General features: G+C 43.9%; 1 protein-coding gene across 1 annotated transcript; it reads right to left on the bottom strand.

Moving 5' to 3' along the window:
* Positions 1 to 197: 197 nt before the first annotated feature.
* Positions 198 to 21230, bottom strand: Ppp2cb (protein phosphatase 2 catalytic subunit beta). Its single transcript, XM_059244345.1, has 7 exons — positions 21054 to 21230; positions 9047 to 9256; positions 7988 to 8161; positions 5328 to 5417; positions 5063 to 5224; positions 2843 to 2961; positions 198 to 856 (listed from the first exon to the last, which is right to left on the bottom strand). The coding sequence occupies exons 1-7, from the start codon at positions 21153 to 21155 to the stop codon at positions 784 to 786; spliced, it is 930 nt and encodes a 309-aa protein (XP_059100328.1). The 5' UTR covers positions 21156 to 21230; the 3' UTR covers positions 198 to 783.
* Positions 21231 to 22370: the final 1140 nt, after the last annotated feature.

The raw sequence follows: 22370 nt of genomic DNA, 5'->3' as shown, positions 1-22370 counted from the left end.
GTGACTTGGCAAGGTGCCCCACACCTAGTCCTAGCACTTGGGAGGTAGAGGCAGGAGAACCAAGGAGTCAAGGTCATCTGGGACTATTCCAGATCACCTCAAAAGCCAAAAGGAAATGAAAACCAACCAACTGCAGTCTTAGGTATTTGTATCAAGTTTTAAAATGGCAATGCTTCCATTAAATGCGTATCACAGTATTCTTGTTTACGTTGCAAAGTTTATTTTTTCAGTACACCAAACAGGATGCAAGCACTGTCAGGACAAATATACAGAAATATGCAGATCAACATCAAACACTAATTTAGATCAAATGAAAGGAAATCTCTTTAATGTTATGACAACATACTCCCAAGAATCTCTTCTTCAGTTAGTTATACATTTCAATAAAATAAAGGGTAATGAATTAGTGGAAGTCAGCTGTGAAATCGTAAAAATAAAACTCCGACTCTATTAATCCATGCCAGTTAAACACTGTAACTAAATTTCCAAGCACAGAGGAGATGAAGCAGTCAGTGACCCCTTTTGCTTAACCAGCCAAGAAGAATGGTTCCTACAACACAGCAGGCAGACTGATCTAGAACACAGTGTAATAAGTTCAGTCTCAAATTGTGCTAAACGCTCATCATTAGTATGGCACGTTTGGTCCATGATGTAGTTTATAATGTCAAGACATATCACAATTTGTTACAGAAACACATAGATAACTGTTGTTTTTAAATATATATATATATTTTAAAAAGCCAGGTATACTTCCACATACAAAGAAAGGTCCTGGGGAGGAAGTTATAGGAAGTAGTCTGGGGTACGCCGGGTCACATGAGGCTCTCCACGACGAGGTGCTGGGTCAAACTGAAGACTAAATGACAAAGACAATGAGTCAGCAAGTGAGCCAGGAAGACACTGAATAGACAAAGCCCTCTTTTTTTGTCTCCTCCTGCTACTACTGCCTTCCACGTGACTGGAATAACCCTGAGCACCTCACTACAGGTGATCAATCACTTCACTGCACAGAGCTATGGGGAAAATTTAGACAACACTGCTGTTAGCGCCTGGTGGAAAAGACTCGTGACACTGTTATCATCTGAAGGGCCTTAGGATCAGTGCTGATCCTCTCCATCACGATGTTAAATCAGGGTGAGTGTACCTGTCTTCAGGCACAGTAAGCTTCCTCTGTGAAGAGTTTGCTGACTTTATTTAAAGAACATTGAATTTTATCAAGTGCTTTTTCTGTCTGTTAAAACCACCAGTTATTGACTTTTTCTGGTTCATTTTCGTATTCTGAACCAACTCTGTGTTCTTGAGATCAACCCCACTTGTATTTTCCTTCTCCAAGCAGTCCTGAAGGATGTAACCATAGGCAGACACACAGATTTCATAACTGTGAGGAAAGTATTTTACTTTAAATTTTTGTTGCTGTTGAGACAAGGTTTCATGTAGCCTAGAGTAGCCCCAAACTCACAGTAAGGCCCACTCTGAACTCCTGATCTCCCTGCCTCTCCCTCGTAAGTGCTAGGGTCTTAGGCAAGCATGTGTTAGAATGCACAGCAAATGTTTTATTTACTTTTTTTTTTCTTTTTTGGATTTTTGAAATAAGGTGTCCTGTATCCCAGATTGGCCTTGAGCCCTGAATACTAGTGTTATAGATCTGCATCACATGGCCAGTTTACATAGTGCTGGGCTTGAACCCAGGGCTTCATGTATGCTAGGTAAATAGGGGCCTATGGGGACCCATTCTCCAGTAGTACATGTTTTATTACTTTAAACTTTTTTTTTTTTTTTTGTTTTTTCGAGACAGGGTTTCTCTGTGTAGCTTTGTGCCTTTCCTGGAACTCACTTGGTAGTCCAGGCTGGCCTCGAACTCACAGAGATCAGCCTGGCTCTGCCTCCCGAGTGCTGGGATTAAAGGCGTGCGCCACCACCGCCCTACTTTAAACTTTTTAAGATAAGTTTTAATTTTGTGCTATGAGTGCCAGTGCTCAAAGAGGTATCTCTTAGAACTGGAATTACAGATGGTTGTGAGCTGCCATGGAGATGCTGGGAATTAAACTTGCATCCTCTCAAGGGCAGCCTGTCCTCTTAACCACCAAACCATCTCCCCTGTCCCCTGGGGTAGTTTCTGTAAGAGTAATGTGGGGGTAAGGAGAGGAATGCAAGTCTCTAATAGTTATAATGGACAGGTTTCTCTGTCTGAGTTCTTGTTAATTTGTTTGTTTTTCTGAGGGTATTTGTATGTAGTCCTGGCTGTTCTGGAATTCACTCCCTAGACCAGACTGGTCTAAAACTGCCTCCTGAGTGCTAGGATCAAATATGTGCACTACCACACCTGGCTTAAGATCTCTTAAGGTTAAATGTTTTCCCATTACCTGTAAGCTCTTGGGAAAATGTCAATAAAGTGTAAATCATATTTTTCTGGGCTGGGCATGTAGCTCAATGGCACAGCAATGAACTGGCATGTATGAGGCCGTGGTTGCATGTACAGCACATCAAAAGAAAACAATTCTCAAGTTAAATGTTTGGGAAGAGGGTTTACATATTCCATGTTCTATCATCTCATAAACAGAACTCTTTAGTGTTTTTCATTCTAAAAAGATTTTTATTCATGTGAGCATATGTGTATATGATTCAGTGTATGTGCACACATGTACACATATCTACAGAGAAGAGGGTGCTGGATCCCTTGGAGCTGGAGTTACAGGTATTTGTGGGATCTGACCTCCAGTCCTCATGACTGTAGCAAGTGCTCTGAGCTGCTGATCCATCTCTCCAGCCCTAACTCTGTTTTTCAATAGTTACTTTTCCCTCTAAAAGTGACTGCATACAATGAAAATGTAATGTTACTTACAAAGAATATTTTAAAGTGTCATCTAATTCCATGATAGCAGCCTGGTTTCCACAGCGGTAGCAGTAATTGGGTGCACTAAAAATGGTCACCACATTCCGATCATGGCACCAATTATAACCCTGCAACAGTAAGGAGGTCATTGTTTCATTACCAAGTTCAGTCTTGACTCAGCTCAGATCCTAAGTACATCTGTGGCTATGTAGTCAAGTTACCTCTATGATCTAACAGTTTATGCACCTGCTCAGAATACTGTACAACTCTTAGGTCCAAGATTCCTGTTCTACTTCTCAGTAACCATGGAGCTTTTCTTAACCTATACTTAGGATCCCGGCTTAGGGCTACACTGAACTTCTCAGACAAAGATGGTAATCTCCCCATTTTCCCTCATAAACTCTGCCATTTATTTATTTATTTATTTGGGTGTGTGTGTGTGTGTGTGTGTGTGTGTGTGTGTGTGTGCGCGCGCGCGTGTGCATTTTTTGGTTTTCTTTTGTTCTTTTTTTGAGAAAGAATCTTGCTATTTAGGTCACAGTGGTCTCAAATTTACAATTGCCCTAGCCTCCCAAGTGCTGAGACACGACAGAAAGTACCTGGCTTCCAAAGTTTGCTATATCAATCTTGAAGGTAGTATTAGGCAAACCGCACTTGAGTAGGCTCTCCTGGAGAGCTGAGCCAATGCTTATCAGTAATGACTTCAATAATCCCTAAGGGTCACCTACACCAGAGCCTCTCACTCACTTCACAGGCTATGTTTGGTAATTATCTATTTGGTTCACAACATACCATTTCCATCCTTTAATTTGTGATGTTAAGTATGTTTTAGTTTTGTCTCAAATAATAACTGAAATTTGATTATCTTCTAATTTGGGAGTCTCTGACTTTTAGGAAAGCAAAAGTCTTAGTCATTACATTAAAAAAATATATCCAGTCACCATTGACATTTATGATTATATAATTATAATGAGGTTTAATGTCACTCCATGGACGTGTTCTTATTCACGCTCCTACACCACTCCTTGCCTGTTCTGGGCTGGTGAAGTTTATTTCCACCCTCTTAAAGGCATTCCTTGCTGATTTAGAAGGACTGTGTTCTCTTTTATCCCTTTAGTAGTTACAATACAACAGGAGCTGCTTGCAACTAAGTGACCAGTCACTATAACCAGCAGTGGGACAGACTTCAAACCTCCTGGATACAAAGCACTAAGGATACATCATTCTACAGTGTGCATCTCAAGCATGCATGGGATAACTCCATAACCATAAGGAACATTAGTTAAGTCTCTACTGAGAAGTCTCTGGAAGAGCAGATTGTGTCCTTAACTGCTGAACCATCAGCCCCTACCAAGGGGACTTTATTTAAGAGTGTCTCCTTATATATCCTAGGCTGGCCTGAAACTCATGACCCCCCTGCTTTGGCCTCCTGAATATTGGGAGTACAAGCACCCAACATGCCCAGATTTAGAATTTTTTTTTTTTTTTTTTTTTTTTTTTGGTTTTTCAAGACAGGGTTTCTCTGTGTAGCTTTGAGCCTTTCCTGGAACTCACTCTGTAGCCCAGGCTGTCCTCAAACTCACAGAGATCCGCCTGGCTCTGCCTCCCGAGTGCTGGGATTAAAAGCGTGTGCCACCACCGCCCGGCTAGAAAGCTATTTCTTAGAAAACAAAACTTTGGTCATTTCAAAACATCAAGAGCACATAAAATCTGAACAATACTTGTAACCTGAAATGTTATACACACTGCAAAAATTAAACTTTGTTACAATAATCTGACTCAAGTATTTAGGTAGGAGTATACCAATGGAAACGTTCTGACTGAAATACTGATTACAAAAGATAATGGCTTTAGCAAAATGTACCTGGGAGCTTTGGGGGTAAGGAGCATTTGTCAGGGCTATTCAAACAGATGAGAAGAGAGTAAAGTGTGGGGGGGAGAGGAGAAAGAAGGCGCGCAGATACATATGCTTAAGATACTTACACTTTAGGAATTTGAGCAAAGAATATAAAAAAACTTGTGGTACTATTTTCACAACTTTTATGTCTCAATTTAAAAACTGAATGATAATTTTGCTCTGGGGAGGTAGCAGCTTTCTTACTTCCAAAGGTAAATTCAGATTCCTCCTTCATTTGGTAATGAGGATATATCTCCTACATCCCCAGTCATGAAGCCTTATAGATGCACACACCATGAGATTAAAGGTAATTCTGAAGGAAAAGTACATACTTCCATTACAAGCTGGTGAGCGCGAGACACCAGTGTGAGACCGTTGGCATGGTTAAATGTTTCAGAAATATCTTGTCCAAAGGTGTAGCCAGCACCACGTGGTGAAATACCCCATCCGCCACGGTCATCTGGATCTGACCATAAGAGATCACACATTGGGCCCTGGTCAGGGAGAATGGATATGCATTATGAATTATTAGCAGTTATGCTTAGCCTTACCACATGTGATTATATTTTTTTGTTAAAACAAAACCACCAAATTTACCTCATGTGGAACTTCTTGTAAACGATCCAGGGCTCTTATATGATCCAGTGTATCTATGGATGGAGAGAGGCCACCATGGAGGCAGAATATCTGTTTATAAATTGAGAAGAAAAAAAAAATATTTTTATAGTTGCTAAATTAATGAAGAGTAAGTAGTGGTTGTAAATGTCAGCCCTGACAGCTCCCCTCCCCCCACCCTGCCCCTGCTGCCCCCCCAAAACAGTATAAACTGAAAAACTTGTTAACTGCAGTGCAGAGCAGAGTAGACCGCCAGCAGCAGCAGCCTCTACAGTACCGGGGTGCAGGGGCTTCCTTTGCTTCCCTTGTGGTCCTGGGGGTGTGGGGGCCTTCTGCATGCTCTACCACTGAGCAGTGCAGCCACCTCGCCCTCGCCCCACAGGCGTTCTAGTCAGTGCTGTTGATAAACAGGATCTTCACCCTCCTCACCAGTCACTTTTCTGCCGAGTACTCCTGATGTATAAAACTGTGTTTCTGTCAAACATCAACATCCTCTGGTTCCTGTCACTGATTGCAATAGGCTTTTAGTTTTCCTGAGATTTACTGAGTACATTACCACATTGGCAGGTTATTTTCTATACAGTCTGCCATCTTCAATTACTTTTGATGTGTGTGTGTGATGTGTGTAGAGACACATCTAATAGAGGGGAAGGGACAACTTTTGGGAGTTTGCTCTCTCCTTACACTGTACTCACTGAGTCATTTCTCCTGCACACTCCTCTTCCTGTTAACTGTATGCAGTATGCACACATATGCAGGTCTACATGTTAGTGGGTGCACACGTATATGCAAGACCCAAGGTTGGTACTGCATGTCTTCATCACTCTCCATTCCTGGGGCAGGTACTTGAAGCCAGAGTCTGCTTACTTGGCTAGGCAGCTAGCTGGCTCTGGGAATGCCATTACTGGGAGAGAGGTCACAGGTGGGCACCGTGCCCTCCCTGGGTGCTGGGATCTGAGCTCCAGTCTTCGTGCTTGCAAAACAAGTACTTCATCTGTCTATACATCAGAAGAAAATGTTTACCCCCTGGGCCACCTTCCCAGTAGTCTGCAGTTCCTCTTACTATAGGCAGTGAACTGCTAGGACTTCGGACATAAAATGACAAGTTTTTAGAAACTTTTCTCAGGACTATCCTCTGAAGACTGAATCAAAGAGAATAATGAACATTTTAGTGAACAGTTTCTTACTTATTGACTGACAGGGTCATGCTAAGTATGTAGCCCAGGCTAGCTTAGAATTCATCAATTCTGCCTGAAGCTCTTGGATGCTAGGGTTATAGATCTACATGACTGTAGCTAGCCCTCTCCGTAATACAGCATAGTCAGTGTAAAATTAAAAAAAAAAAAAAATCCATCATATATATATATATATATATATATATATATATATATATATATATATAAATAAATATATCCTAAGCTTGTCATTCCCTTTCAGGACTCTGACTCTGTATACCTATTTGTTTTTCTACTGGACTTCTGAGGTGATATGTCTTCCAGTGATAGTACTTCATAAATGATGACCTGTCACATGGGGTATGTGTGTGCTGGCAAAGACTGAGGAGTTTGAGGAATGCTGGTGGGTGTGAGAAATACATTCAGAGCTGTACCAATGTATATTCCAAGTTTCAAAATCAGATACACTATCACTACTATTAACACTATCTTTCTAAAATAGTTTGTTCATTACTTTAAGACCAATAAAGACTACTGCTTGAAAAATTTAAATTTTAATTAAAATTTAACACCTTATAAATTTAGGCTTTCATTAAAGTTAGCAAGTACAGGCCAAGGATTGTCATTTTAATTATTGCAGTATCCAAAATCATGGCTGGGAAAATGTGGATTGTTATAATCAAATTTATTCAAACCAGCAAGCCAAAGAGTATCTATTACACCTTCAAGGGCACTGGGCTTTTATCATTTAAAACTGCAGGGTCTTACTGTATGCTTTATATATGGATTTGAACCAGCTCACCAGGAAGCCTCTAAACACTGAACCCGGAAACCTGTATAATGTCTTATGCATGCCTCAATACGGTGGAAACAGACTACCCTTTGATAAACAAGATACACACTATGATACTTGTAGTTACTGTGAAAATACACAGGAATGAAGTTACTAATGAGAACCAGCAGACAGAGTAATATAGACACAATTTCCAAAAACATCTTGTGTTACTAATTCCTATATACACCCAAAGACCGGCATTTATTTACACTAGCCTAACACTGGCACCTATCTTCTTTGGCCAGAAGACTTCCAGGCCAGGGAAAGCAAGCAGGGCTTGGTGTCCCAGCAACTTGGGAGCCTAAGGCAAGAGAATTACACTAGTAAGCTATGCTGGTCCAGCGAGTCTGAGCCTGGGCAGCTTAGTGAGACCGCCTCCAAAACACGCATATGCCCTCCCCACCCCACCCCCAAGACCAGACTAACCAAACCACGGGGATGTGGCTCAGTGGCAGGGCACTTGCCTAGCATTCACCAGACACTGGGCCCCCAGGTTCAACCCCCAGCACCATTTTAAACAACAAAGTCAGAAACTTAAACATAACTTGTAAATACAGATCCCAAGTTCCCAATAGTAGATATTTCCCCACGTTTAACCTCCTTCTGTAAGACACAGTCACACCCATACACACCTGTCCATCTACTAAAGCTGTAAGTGGAAGATAATCAAAGAGATCTGTAAAGTATTTCCAGACGTTGGCATTTCCATACTTTCGTAGACATTCATCGTAAAAGCCATACACTTGGGTGATCTGTCGGCTTTCATGATTTCCTCGCAATATTGTAATGCGCTCTGGATAGCGCACCTGAAAGAAAAGGAAAAGAAACTTGTGGTACAATCATAATCACCAGTATTGTGTTAGTTTTAACCTCAAATTCATTTCTTTAAATAGTTCTTCTGTCTATTTGTAAATTAACTTAAATTAAGGACATAAATGAAACAAATGGATTTTATGCTTAGACTTGGGTCCCTACTATAGACATCTATCTCATTACGAACATGAAAATTCTCTGAAATCCAAAACTCCCAAGCATTTGTTGAGTCTGGGCAGGAGGCACATGGAGGAAGTGGCTAGAGTAATCTTGTGTGGAACTGGATAAAGAAAGAATGCAAAGTCTAGAGCAATGAATAAAAATATTCTTTGCGGTGAGAAGTTTTTGCTATGATCTACAAGCAGGTAAATTAAGAGCAGACTACAAAGGAGAGCCACAGAGTTTAATGAGTTCGACTCCACTAAGGAATTAATGAAGACTTTGGGAACAGGGGAACACAAGACAGAACACGGAAGAGCTGAAGGAGATTTCATCGGGCAGAACAAGCAGGCGGAGGAAAGGCTCCGCTTCCCGAGGCTCAAGTAGGAAGCACTGAGTGCAGGGCAGGGAGAACAGAAAGTCAAGAACAATGGACTTTTCATGGCATGGATTACAGACTTGCTTAATGAGTCCACCTGAAGGGTAGTAAGTACTTAAATCAAATATAATTCACGGAGTTCAGTTATGGATGGCCCAAATGAGTTACACATTTCTCTGAAGTGATGCAAGTTTAATGCACTGATTTTTATCTCTCTTTAAAAGATGCAAAGCCAACTATTATTTCAGCTAAACAGACGAAATCAAACAGAGGACACATGCAACACCAACAGTCTGCCTCTGACCTAATTTGAAGCTGCCCCTTTAATGCTTACTCATACCTTTAATGCTACAAGAAGAGTCACAGTCTCCACAGAGTAATAACCTCTGTCTACGTAGTCACCCATGAAGAGATAGTTTGTATCTGGTGATTTTCCACCAATTCTGAAGAGTTCCATAAGGTCATGGAATTGGCCATGCACATCTCCACAGACAGTAACAGGACAGCGAACCTCTTGTACATTTGATTCTTTTGTTAAAATTTCCTTAGCCTGTTGGAAAAGGAAAACCAACAATTAAAAAGATTCAGTTACACATTTAACAGCATTTCTTACTCACTGAAAGAAAATCTGGGGAAAATCACTTGGAAGTATACCTTATAAAAATAAAATAACCCAGCCGGGCGGTGGTGGCGCACGCCTTTAATCCCAGCACTCGGGAGGCAGCGGCAGGCGGATCTCTGTGAGTTCAAGGCCAGCCTGGTCTATAGAGTGAGTTCCAGGACAGCCAGAGCTACAAACCCCCACAAAGAGACCTCCCCGCCCTCCACTCATGGCTACAACAGCAAAGACCGGCAATGACATGTCTACAAGGACGTAGACGACTCGGATCCCTGATGTTATGCCGATAGGAATCGAAATGGAAGTGTCTCAATTATCCATGCAGCATTATTCTTGTGCTTAAAAGATTTATTTTTACTTTTTATTTACTTGTGTCTGGAAACCAGAGGAGGCATCAGATCCCTTGGAGCTGGAGTTACAGGTAGTTGTAAGGTGCCAGACACGAGCACTGGGAACTGAACTCGGGTCCTCTGGAGGTACAGCAAGGGTTAATAGGCAAAAAAGTACAAAGTTCTCAAATGCCCATTAAGTCATGAATTGATATAACATAGCACACCCAACCAGACTGAGAGCATTAAATAACCTAAAAAACAACAACAACGGGCTGGAGAGATGGCTCAGAGGTTATGGGCACCGACTGCTCTTCCAGAGGACCTGAGTTCAATTCCCAGCAACCACATGGTGGCTCACAACCATCTAAAATGAGATCTGATACCCTCTTCTGTCATGCAGTCAAACATGCAGACAGAACACTGTATACATAATAAATAAACCTTTAAAAAAAGATTCATTATAAAAAAAAAAATCAACAACGACAACAAAAACAAAACCGCACTGGTATGTGCTATGATTTTGACAATACTATGCTTTAAGTCAAAGAAGCCAGAAACAAATGGTCATATGATGCATGACTTCACTTATCCTCGTGTCCAGAAGAGACAGGCAGAAAGCAGACTAAGGCTCCTTAGCACTCAGGACAGTGGAGGATCAGATTCAGAAACAACAGCTGAGGGTGGGGGGCTTCTGAGGGTAACGAAAAGCTCCACTTTTGTGTGGGAACCACATGTATGTGTTCTAGACTAGTCAGGTCTAAACAGCCAGCTCTAGCCAGCCATCCGTACACAGTAAGATTTATCTCAAAAAGCCCGAAACCAGTCGGGCAGTGGTGATGCATGCCTTTAATCCCATCACTCCAGAGGCAGATGCAGGTGGATCTCTTTGAGTTCGAGGCCAGCTTGGCCTACAAGTTGAGTTCCAGGACAGCCAGGGCAGTTACACAGAGAAACCCTGTCTCGAAAAACCAACAAGCCACTCCTAAAAGAAAAAAAAAAAAAAAAAAAAAAAAAAACAACCCAAACTAAACTAAACTAAACGAAAACCTGTGGTGATATTGTGTTCCCCAATATATTGTACACCTTAATAAACTTATCTGGGGTCAGAGAACAGAACAGCTGCTAGACAGACATAGAGGCCAGAAAATGGTGGCACACACACCTTTAATCCTAGCATTCCGAAGGCAGAGATCCGTCTGGATCTCTGTGAGTTCAAAGCCACACCAGAAACAGCCTTTAATCCCAGGAAGTGATGGCAGGAAGCAAAAAGGTATATAAGGCGAGAAAATCAGGAACTAGAGTCGGTTAAGCTTTTAGGCTTTTGAGCAGCAGTTCAGTTGAGATTCATTCTGGATAAGGGCACAGAAGCTTCCAGTCTGAGGAAACAGGATCAGCTGAGGAATTGGCGAGATGAGGTGGCTGTGGCTTGTTCTGCTTCTCTGATCTTCCAGGATTCACCCCAATACCTGGCTCCAGGTTTGTTTTTATTAATAAGATCTTTTGAGATTCGTGCTACAAGAACATTTATTTCCATGACAAATACGTATCTCACTACTTACTCAGATTCATTTTCCCAAGTTTCATGATGGCTTCTACTGACTTGTGTTGCTGCTGCTAGACAGAGTTATTACCGTCCTAATGACGTCATGGCCAACCTTATACTACAGGGATGACAGTGTCAGAGCTGTTCTAACATGGTTAATGTGTTACTTACGTTTTGAAGTAACGCTGGTATAAAAATCAAATCTACTGTGTGACCAGATGTATAGAAAGTGTAGCGCATGCAATTTCATATACACTATAGCTGTAGTATAAGTAACTGTTCATGTACTTTTTTTGTTAGGGTATTCCTGTGGTATTTTAAAAAGCTGTGTGAAACAGTATGCTGAATTCTGCCCACAGCAACCTCGCATATCTGCATTTCTCATTCCTATGGTAAAATTGCCTAATGATGAACTTCTCAGAACATAACCTAAGCATTCAAGCAATGGGCGACTATAGTCCACGGTAATTTTTAGTTGACACAATGCTAGGATTTTTAAAGTCAAGTCTAATACTTTCATGTTTTAAGTTCCTTTCCTATATGTCTGTGTGTGTGTGTGTTGCTAAAGACCTAACCCAGAGTGTCACACACACTAAAAAGTACTCAATCTACCAATGAGCCACACCCTAGCCAATATTTCTTAATATCTCATTAAGCTTGAACACACATTTAGTGTTAATTTTGTTACTGTTTAGGTCTAGTTCGATACTCGCAAACTCTCCTAGATTTTCCATCCAGAGATGACACTATTTCTCTTCCTTCATAATCTACTCAGTGTGTGCCGAACAGAGCGTTCACTCAATGTGCTCCAGAGCAGCCTTAGTTTTAGTGAGGAGACCCTTTCCTTAGTTAAATCCTACTTCAAAACAATGACCCACGTAGTCCAGGCTGGCCTAAACTTGATGGAGATGTTTCTGCCTAACCTTCCCAAGTGTTCAGATTATCACCCCATCTAGGAGACTTTGGAGGAGGGTTTTAGTAGCCTGCCTTTGCCAAGGAAGTTCTTTCCTTTTTAAAAGCATGTATTCCTATTTCCTTTTGTCTGTGTGAGTGTATATGAACGTGTGTGCCTAGAGGCGTTCAGACATGGTCAGATCATGCAGAGCTAATGACAGGTGTCCGTGACTCTGAGCCTGTGACATGGATGCCATAATCTGAACTCTGGTTCTCACAATTGTGAGCAAACACCCCTCTAGCCCCAGGAAGCTCTTTCAAGTTACAGTGTAAGTACTCACCTGGCCGTGACCCCCATTATCACCTACTGCCTTACTAACGTGATAAATACCAGTAATTTTCGGTTATTTTTGCATTCATAACGTAAGTTCTATTTGTTCCAAGTTTTAAAATTCAGATCTTTTTTTTTTTTTCAGATGGGGGTCTCATGCAGGCAAAGTTAGCCTAAAAATTGCTATGTAACAGATAATCCTCCTGCCTCTACCTCCCAAACACCTGGGTTATAAATATGTACATCATGTTCCGTATTTACAGTGTTGTAGACTGAACCAGGGCTTTGTGCATGCCAGGCAAGCACTCTACCTATTGAGCTACACTGCCAGTTCTGTACGTTTTTAGGAGTAAACGCCTGACTCTTGGGGTCTGATGTGCAGCTCACTGGTAAAACAAGAGCTTAACGTGATCATGGTCCAAAGCATCCTTCAATCCTGGGATTTTCAGTCACAGAAACAACCAGCTCCTACTTTGTTTAAACCTCTACTGCTTTGGGCTTTCTGCTGTATGTGACAAACTAACCACTAGTTAACACTACACTATTGGAAAAGGGAACTTCTCTTCTAGACACTCACGAAAATAAGCATAGTCTGTCCAGACAACGGAATACTAATTTTTAATAATAATAACAACTTTTTTTTTTTTTTTTTTTTTTTTTTGGTTTTTCGAGACAGGGTTTCTCTGTGTAGCTTTGCGCCTTTCCTGGAACTCACTTGGTAGCCCAGGCTGGCCTCGAACTCACAGAGATCCGCCTGGCTCTGCCTCCCGAGTGCTGGGATTAAAGGCGTGCGCCACCACCGCCCGGCAATAATAACAACTTTTAACTCGAGTTTGACATATGAGTGAAAAAGCCAAGTCACAAAACCACGTGATCATCTGTTTAATACAAAAAAAAAGCTTAAAAACAAAACCAAACCATTGCTGAATATGCTGCAAGAAGGCATCGGACCGGACGGGAACTAGAGCACTTACTTCCTACAGCCAGAAAAACCAGCCTGCTGTCAAACTGCTGCTGCCCATCACAGACTGAGTCCTCACAGCTGGTCGGGCAGACAAAGCCCAAGCATTAGTGCATGCTAAGCACAGGAAGCACCTAGCAGAGGGCAGTAAGAATGAGAAAAGCAATCAACAGAGCCTTTCAAGAGCTACACCACGGCTGCGACCCAACTGTCAACTAGAACGGACTAGGAAGTGATTAGTAAGATCATTGCCAGCTACATTCCAACTCACTTTAGCAGAGGATGACCTCACACTCCTTTCCGAGTCCTTGCCTCCACTTCCACAGGGCTGCCTGGCTCACAGGGTTCCATTTTCTCTAAAGACTATTAACTCCACACTTCTCTCTAGCAACTCAATATTCTACTGTAGTGATCCACAGTACTGACTCAGGATCTTGCCAGGACAAACAAAACTGCAGTAAGACTAAAACTGGGAGCTAGGGGTTGGGGATTTAGCTCAGGGTAGAGCACTTGCCTAGCAAGCACAAGGCCCTGGGTTCGGTCCTCAGCTCCAAAAAAAACAAAAAAAACAAAACAAAAAAAAAAAAAACCCTACAAAAACTGGGAGCTGGAGCGATGCCTTGTCGGGCTGAAGCACTTGCCTCCAAGCCTGATGATGATTCGATCCCCTGATCACACAGTGGAAGAAGAGCTGACACCTCAAAGTTGTCCCCGACCTCCACATGGATGTCACACTGTGGATGTCACGCTGTGGCATGCATTTTCCACCCAATCAATCAACGGAGGGTTAACAGTTGAAAACCACTGTAAATCAAGTTACTGTACCCTCAGTCTGACCTAAGCCAGTTGGATACACCCAGCTGCCTCCCCTCTTGCTGGTAAAGGATCCAAAGAGCCCAGTTATTGAATATTCCAGACACGTGCTCTCCCACTGAGCCACATCCCTACCTCATCCTTTTATTTTGAAGTAGCTCTCAGCAGTGACAACTCTATTCCATCAGCAGTGATCTGTGTACAGTGCTCTACATTTTTCAGGCTGATTTTGACTGGAGAGCTAGCCTCGTATTTCTGCATAGTCTTTTCATTCAAATCTTCCAACAAAAGCTGCTGAGATGAGGCCAGTGGCTCCCCGGGAGAGTGGAACTGATTCTTTCCCTCAATTGGCCCGTGATTAGTTAGAAAGAAAGGAAGCAAAGGCTCTCTTCCCAGTGCTAATGTATGCATGACCTAAGGTCTTCATACCTGTTGGATGCGGTATCCAGGGGCCTGCATCTCTAAAGCATCAACTCCTATCTTTCCCACTTATAATGTAAAAACAACCCCAACTGAAGTGCTCTGAGGGTTGATTCTTAGTTGTGTAATAAAGTATGTTCTCATTACCACTTGATTATTGAAAATGCTTGTGAGGGCTAGTGCGCGTGCACACCGTTAACTGAGGGTTTATTCTAACAACAAGTCAGGCAGGCAGTCCTAGACCGATGCAGTTATTCAATCTAGTACAAACACCTGAGAATTATGCATGGACTCCTAACGTATGCACAAAAAGTCATCAGCAGTTCTAAGAATGTAATTCTCCAGTTTTTACTATGATGTAGCAACAGAAATTTGATTATTTCTGGGACACAGATAAGACTAAATTTAAAGCTGTAGTGTAGACTGTGGTTTAAGACCACAGTTGGGGCCGGGCGGTGGTGGTGCACGCTTTTAATCCCAGCACTTGGGAGGCAGAGCCAGGCGGATCTCTTGAGTTTGACGTCAGCCTGGTCTACGGAGCAAGCTCCAGGACAGCCAGAGAGAGAAACCCTGTCTCCCAAAACAAAAAAGACCGCAGTTCGTAGAGATATGACTTGGTAGCCAGAATTACTACTGCAAACACTCTATTCGAGTATGCCAGCCATTCACTGCCTTTTTCATCCATTTAAGAAATAGTCTTGGGTCTACCGTGTATTCAAGTCTGTCACACCCCCTACTGCCAACAGGTGGCCCACTGCCATAGCATTACCCGAAGGCTACGATGCTTCCCCTCTACACATGAATGAACTGCTTCAATGTACATCTCTAACTCTGGGCAAATTCACAGAGAGGAAAATGTGGAACAGGCAATCCCCTAAACAGTCTTATATGATGTTCTAACAGTCTACAGCAGCGCTAAAGAGATGGATCAGTGGGGACCTGGGTTCACTTTCCAGCACCTACATGGTGGTTCACAACCGTCTGTATCTCTAGTTCCTGGGGATCCAATGGCCTTTTGTGACCTCTACAGGGACTAGACACATGCATAGTACATAGACATACATACAGGCACAACATGCATACACATAAATATAAAATCAATCTAAAAAACAACACATGGTGATGGGAGTTGACCTCTGACTTCTCATAGCTATACACATACACACACACACACACACACACACACACACACACAGCCTCTACATCCAAATAAATTTGTAGAATATTAAAAAAACACGGATGGGAGATTATTATAAATTACAAAAGATACAAACCAAGTCCCTTCCTAGAAAGGGAACAATCTGTACTATACAGACCTCCTTCCTAAGGTTAGTATGACCGCCACCACCAACAGACTTGAAAAGTAATGTTAGGGAAAGGTAACATTTGATCGCTAATAATAATACAAGAAAAAAAAAGGTGTTTTCATATAAGTTACTTGAAACAATTTTTGTTTTTAGATTTATTACTTTATGTTTATGAGTGTTCTGCCTGCATGTCTATGCACCACGTGTGCCTGGTACCCAAAAAAGGGCATTGGATCCCCTGGGACTGGAGTTACAGATGGTTATAAGTTGACACGTGGGTTTTGGGAATAAACCCTGGTCTCTGCAAGAGCAGTCAGTGCTCTTAACTGCTGAGCCATCTCTCCAGCCCTCATTTAAGTTACTTTCAACAACCTAGACTAGGTTTATATTTCATTACATTTACTTAAGAATGTAAAGAAAATCAATTCAAAGCAACTAAAATTTCCTCAACAGAGATGTGAATTTCTTGTGATTCTAACCTCATTCTCTTTCTGGTATTTGGTTTCATTTACCAAGCCCATCAGACTGTCTCAATGATGGACAATCTAGTCTGTTTGATCCCTGGTACTACAAAACCAACCCGCAGCAATACTACCCAAAACAAACGACAAAAACTAAGGGAAGACTTAAACAAAAGTTACACGCTAGCCGGGCGGTGGTGGCGCACGCCTTTAATCCCAGCACTCGGGAGGCAGAGCCAGGCGGATCTCTGTGAGTTCGAGGCCAGCCTGGGCTACCAAGTGAGTTCCAGGAAAGGCACAAAGCTACACAGAGAAACCCTGTCTCGAAAAACCAAAAAAAAAAAGTTACACGCTGCATATGAAACTACTCAACGAAAACAAATTTTATAATGTAAATATTGTTATCTACCTAGATATATTTTACACATCACATATAGAGTCAAGCAACCACCGGATTTTACAAAGTCCACTTTCTAGTCACTAGTCTGTGCTGGTCTCATGTGAATTTCTTTACCTGCCAGTTTAAGGACAGTGGCTTAGATGGGCTGGAAAATGCTGATCTGCTCAGTCAGCACACTGGAGCTTAACTTCCTAGTCCACGGTGACCATGCCATTCTTTGGTATAGTCAGAAACATTTTCTACATCTCTGCAGTTTCTGAACTGTTCAAATAAAACTTTGAACTAAATTTACCACGGGGCACAGTGTCTCACACCTGTCCTCTCTGTGCTCAGGGAGGCAGAAGCAGGTGGAGTCCCCAAAGTCTGAGGTCAACCACAGCAAGATTCAGGCCAGCCAGAGCTATATAGTGAGACCCTGACCCCAGTAAAAAAACCGAAGTAAAATGAACATACCAGTTATGTCTTTCTGTTCGTCTTTTTTGTTTCTGGAGACGGTTTCACTATGCAGCCACTTAGGGATTTTAGCACTTAAAACCACCTTAGTTTTTCGGTTGGGAGACAAGGTTGGTTCCATGTAGCCTGGCTGTCTTAGAACTCTTTACAGAGACCAAGCTGACCTCTGCCTCTAGAGTGCTGGAATTAAAGGTGTGAGCACCACACCCAGTTAAAACCACTTTAAGTTTTGTTTAGAGTTGTATGCAGAGAGTAACCAATTATCTCAATTCATATGTTCTATGTCCACGAGGATCTAACCTACGGTGACACAATTCTGCTTCAGAAGTCAAGTGTATGCTCTTTCCCATTGTGGACTTAATCTTAAATGTGTGCTTATGCTAAGGCTTTGGAGCCAAAGCCATGAAACAGAACCATCAATTCAAAGTAGAATTCACATGGATTTCTTCTGTTTTGGTTGTGAGCCTAGCCTTTAACGGTGGAGCATTTCTCCAGCCCTACTAGAACTTCCATGGATTTCTACACTAGTCTCAGGTTTTCTGATTAAGAATTAACACAGGAAGCAGCTCCCCCCCCCCCATTATCATCACAAACATTCTTCAGTTATAAAATAAAGCTTAACAGGTCAAAAATATTTTTTTTTACTCTTCCCAAGACGAGAGTTAAATATAGTTCTAGTCACAGAACGTTCTGGACAGAGAAGAGCAGCTCCCCTGCACGCCATCTAAAAGTGCTGTGCACACTGCCGTCCAGAAGCGGTATGGGTGTCCACAGAAGAGTCCAGTTAGCTTCACAGTCTGGACTGCTACTCTAGGTGAGCATGGTGACTCTGTCATCTCAGAGACAGGCCTCACTATTTTACAGCGACAGAATGAACTTCAGAGGCAGACGTGTCTTCTGTGCCCCCCACTGGCAGCTACTCACCCACGACACTAAGGTGAGTCTCACCACCACCGCCCCAGCACAGGCCTCTACGGGCTTTACAGGACCACTCTGGTCCACTTCAGCTGCTTCAGTTTCAGACAAGCTGAATTCGGATAGGAATTTAATTTCTAGGGGAAAACATCTTACACAACGTCACTTTCTACAAAACATCTAAGATGCACATCATTAAAATACTTGGTGGGCTAAGCATGGTGGTGCACACCTTTATTCCCAGCACCCAGGAGGCAGAGGCAGGCAGAGTTTGAGGTCAGCCTGGTCTACATAAGAGTTCCAGGGCAGCAGGACTACATACTGAGACCTGCTCTTTATAAAAACTTATTAACTTTTAGTCCGAGAAATTGCTCAACAGGTAAAGGTGCGTGATGCCCAAACCTGAGACTCCAATTTGATCCTCAGAACTCATATAAAGTGTAAGGAGAGGACCTTCTCTACAAAGTTGTTCTCTGACAACCCCCCACCCCGCCATGTGCACTCACAAACACATCATACATACACACATACAGGAAAAAGAAATTAAAAACGACAAACCTAAAAAACTAGCCAAAGGAATTATATATACACACACACACATACACACAAGTGATCTGTATAATGTTTGACTTCTGTTACATCCTGCCTACATTGCGTTCTTGCTCTGGAAGGGCAGAGTATTCACGAGACCAACTGGGATGTAAAGCTGCTTAGTTTACAACATTGCCGTAAACCCCGGTAATTTGGGTGCTGAAGATGAAGGGAAATACACCAAGTTTTGGTTAGGACCACTAGACACAAAATCTCCTTTGAAGTACAATCACCAGACGCCTCATTAACATATATTATCACATCTTTCCCAAAGCCAGGGGAGTGACATCTGAAAGGAGATGAAAAACTTAGGTATCCTCTCCCACTCTCTTGGCATTGCCCGAGCGCTCTCTTCCTGTCAGGACTGTTTGAGGAGCCTCTTGATAGCTTCCATTCACAAGATTGTTAAGTGTCATCCCTGCCTCAGATAAGGCATGAGAAATGCAGGAACCGGAAGCTAGCAAGCTGTGGAGCAGAGCTGAATTCTGATAGGCTGAACTTAAACAGGGGACGGCCAGATGGCTCAGCAGGTAAGAACCTGGACTGTTCTTACAGAGGACCAGAATTCGTGAGTTCCCAGGACCCCGCCTGCCATCAGGCGGCTCACCGCCAGCCAGTTCCAGGGGATATGACGCCTCTGGCTTCCTCAGGCATCAGCACTTAGCACACAGACATATAATTAAAAATTAATAAATATTTAAACCTATTACAAAATGGGGACTAAAACACACACACACACACACACACACACAGATGCTGGAAGAGGGCTGTGAAGCCAACTATTTTTCCCACCAGCAACTCCATCCTATGGGTCAGAGGACCAAGTGATGGGTGACACTCTGTGAATTAGCGGAGATATGCAAAGAAAACCCACTCGCTCACAGCCTAAGGTGTCAGCTTAAATACACGGATGGTGCTATGAACTGGTAATCCAGTTTATTGAGAAGCCAAAGTTTTTTTTTTTTTTTTTTAACAGATCCAGAAAGTTTCCTGAGAGTTTAAGACTCAAGCGTGATACTTCCCGGCAGCGGTACAACCTTCTGCAAGGACGTACCCTAAAATTATCAGACCGTCATAGGCACACATTGGACTGACTCAGCCGCCTCTTGGTTTGCACCTCCAGTTTTGGATGTCTCGATTACAATAAGGCCGACTGACTCAGCCAATTTCCAAACTGGACAGTTCAGTGATGCTCGAGCTTGAGAGAGATCATCTAAAGGGTTAATTTTGAGGACTTATGAAATTACAGGTTATCACACAAGAAAAATAAAACGTAACTGAGGCTAGAGGCAAAACAGTTTCACTGGCGGAAACACTATTTTCTTCACGGTTCTATTTGAAGAAAGAAAGTCTCTTGTGCTAAGTAATTACTCAATATACAAAGGCCTTGGACAACACCGAACTCCTGAAAAACACACCATGGGCTATTACTCCCCACCCTTAAGGAGAGTGCTTACAAATAAGACAGACAAAATCCCTTGGTAGTATCCCGGCTTCTAAGAAAAATATAGATTACGGCTTGAAATGACTATCCTCTTTACTCTTTCGTGGGACTTTTTAACAGGAAAATACAGGGAAGCAATTTAGTCCGTAATATAAAGGAGGAATGAAAAAATAAGACCTTAAAAATCCCAGCGGTTAATAAATCAATGGATACGGATTTCTGAAAGGTAAGAAAACACGATCAAGAAGGTTTTACCCAATCAATCCATCACCTGCAAGCTATGGGGGGATTGGGAGGGGAGGGGGAGGCGGGCACACGCGGTAAAAATGGAAGTAACTTTCTGTCATGTGGCGGCTTATAAACAGGACACCTCCCAGTGATCTCGGTGCCAGGAAACCCGGTTTCCAAACGCAACACCTGCTGCCTTCTTCCTGAAAAAGAAACCATCCCTCTCCCAAGAGCCACTCAGCACCCAGACCGGCCACCACCACCACCACCGCCACCGCCGCCACCGCCACCGCCACCGCCACCGCCACCGCCGCCACCTGCCTCCACCTAAGCCAGCCGGGGCTGGATTCAGGTCCGCCTGCCATCACGCCCCCTACCTCGTCTGCAAACAAAAGCTTTCATGCACCCCGTGGTGTGCGAAGGAACCCCCCACCCACCCACCCACCCCCGTCCACCCGCGAACAACCCCACGCTAACCAAGTCTCCGTGTTAACGACTTTCACGAGAGTTGTCCGTGTATTTGGGGGGTGGGGAGGTCCCCGCACCCCCTCCCACCCTCCAGGCGCCCGGGGGGCCTCCCCTCCTCCTCCTCCCCCCCCTCCTCCCTCCTCCTCCGGGGCGGCGGGGCCGCCTACCTTCTCGCACAGCGTCCGCACTTGGTTCTCGTTCAGCTGCTTACACTCGTTCAGCTGCTCCACCCACTGGTCCAGCTCCTTGGTGAACGCCTTGTCGTCCATGGCGGCGTGCCGCGCGTCCCCGCCGCCGCCGCCGCCGCCGCCTCCTCCTCCCCCGCCTCCCCCGCCGCCGGCCCCCGGCGGGACCACCGAGCCGCCGCGGAGCGCGCAGCCCGCGCCCCGCCCAAGCCCAGCGGGCAGCTGCGGGCCGCGGCCTCCTCCGGGAGCTCCCGCCCCGCCCCGCCCGGCCCCGGCCACGCGCCCCGGGGCGCGGCGAAGGGCACTCGGCTCGGAGCGCGGAGCGCGGCGCGGCTCGGGGGAGGCTCCGGCCCGACGGCACCCGCCCGCTGCCCGCAGGCCTCTCCGCGCTCTGGCCCGGGCTCTCTCGCTCTTTCTCTTCCCTCCCTCCGGGTTTCCGTCATCGCCCCGGCATTTCCGCCGGGGGAAAAAGACGAGGGGGCGGCGCCGCCGGGCTGGGCGCGCGAGGAGACGGGCAGCGCCCCCGCGCGGCTCGGCGGAGAAACGGTTCCGAGCCCCCACCCCACTCCCTCCCTCCGGGGCGGGGCCAGCCAGCATCCTTCCCGCTCCGCCCTCTGGGAATCCGGTCCTCGCCTCCTTGGACCCCCTTCTCTGCACTTGGAATTGGGCTTTTTCCTCAACGTTTCACAGTCCGAGAACAGGCGCTAGATAGTGATGGAGTTCATGTCTACTCTTAGCACTAATTAGCTGCGAGGCTCCAAAATCTCAGACCCTTTCTTGTCTGCATCAGAAAGATAAAATACTTTTTTTTTTTTTTAAAAAAAGGATTTGTTTATATTTATGTCTCTGTCACCTGTGTGCAGGGGCCTAAGGGAGATCAGAAGAGGGTGTTGGATCTCCTGGAGCTGGAGTTGGGTGGCATTGCCTAAAATGGGTGCTAACTCCGGGCATCTGCAAGAGTAGAAAACCTTTTAACCTTTTTTTTTTTTCTTTTTCTTTCTTTCTTTTTAATTTTTTTTCTTTTTTGGTTTTTCTACATAGAGTTTCTCTGTGGGTAGCTTTGGCTGTCCTGGAACTCGCTCTGTAGACCACCAGGCTTGGACTCAGAGATCCTCCTGCCTCTGCTTCCGGAGTGCTGGGATTTAAAAGTGTATCCCACCGCCGCCGCCAGTCTTTGCTTAACCCCTTAGCTAAATTCTCCAACCCATAAAATGATTTTTAAAAATTATTTAAAAAAAATTATTCCACCTCGACATTCTTTGCTGTAACTGTGAGACTTTGGCTGTAATTAGTGATTTC

Source organism: Peromyscus eremicus, chromosome 17 (assembly GCF_949786415.1).
Source record: "Peromyscus eremicus chromosome 17, PerEre_H2_v1, whole genome shotgun sequence".
Taxonomy (NCBI): domain Eukaryota; kingdom Metazoa; phylum Chordata; class Mammalia; order Rodentia; family Cricetidae; genus Peromyscus; species Peromyscus eremicus.
The sequence above is the reverse complement of the archived record's forward strand: the minus strand, read 5'-3'. Positions and strand labels throughout refer to the sequence as shown.

What these genes read in the sequence shown, in the direction of transcription:
- Ppp2cb (XM_059244345.1), bottom strand. Translation starts at nt 21,155, where the DNA reads ATGGACGACAAGGCGTTCACCAAGGAGCTGGACCAGTGGGTGGAGCAG. An exon ending in TGCGGACGCTGTGCGAGAAG is followed by an intron (nt 9,257 to 21,053) that starts GTAGGCGGCCCC and finishes CTTTTCCAACAG; the next exon opens with GCTAAGGAAATTTTAACAAA. An exon ending in GACACTTTAAAATATTCTTT is followed by an intron (nt 857 to 2,842) that starts GTAAGTAACATT and finishes TTTGTCATTTAG; the next exon opens with TCTTCAGTTTGACCCAGCAC.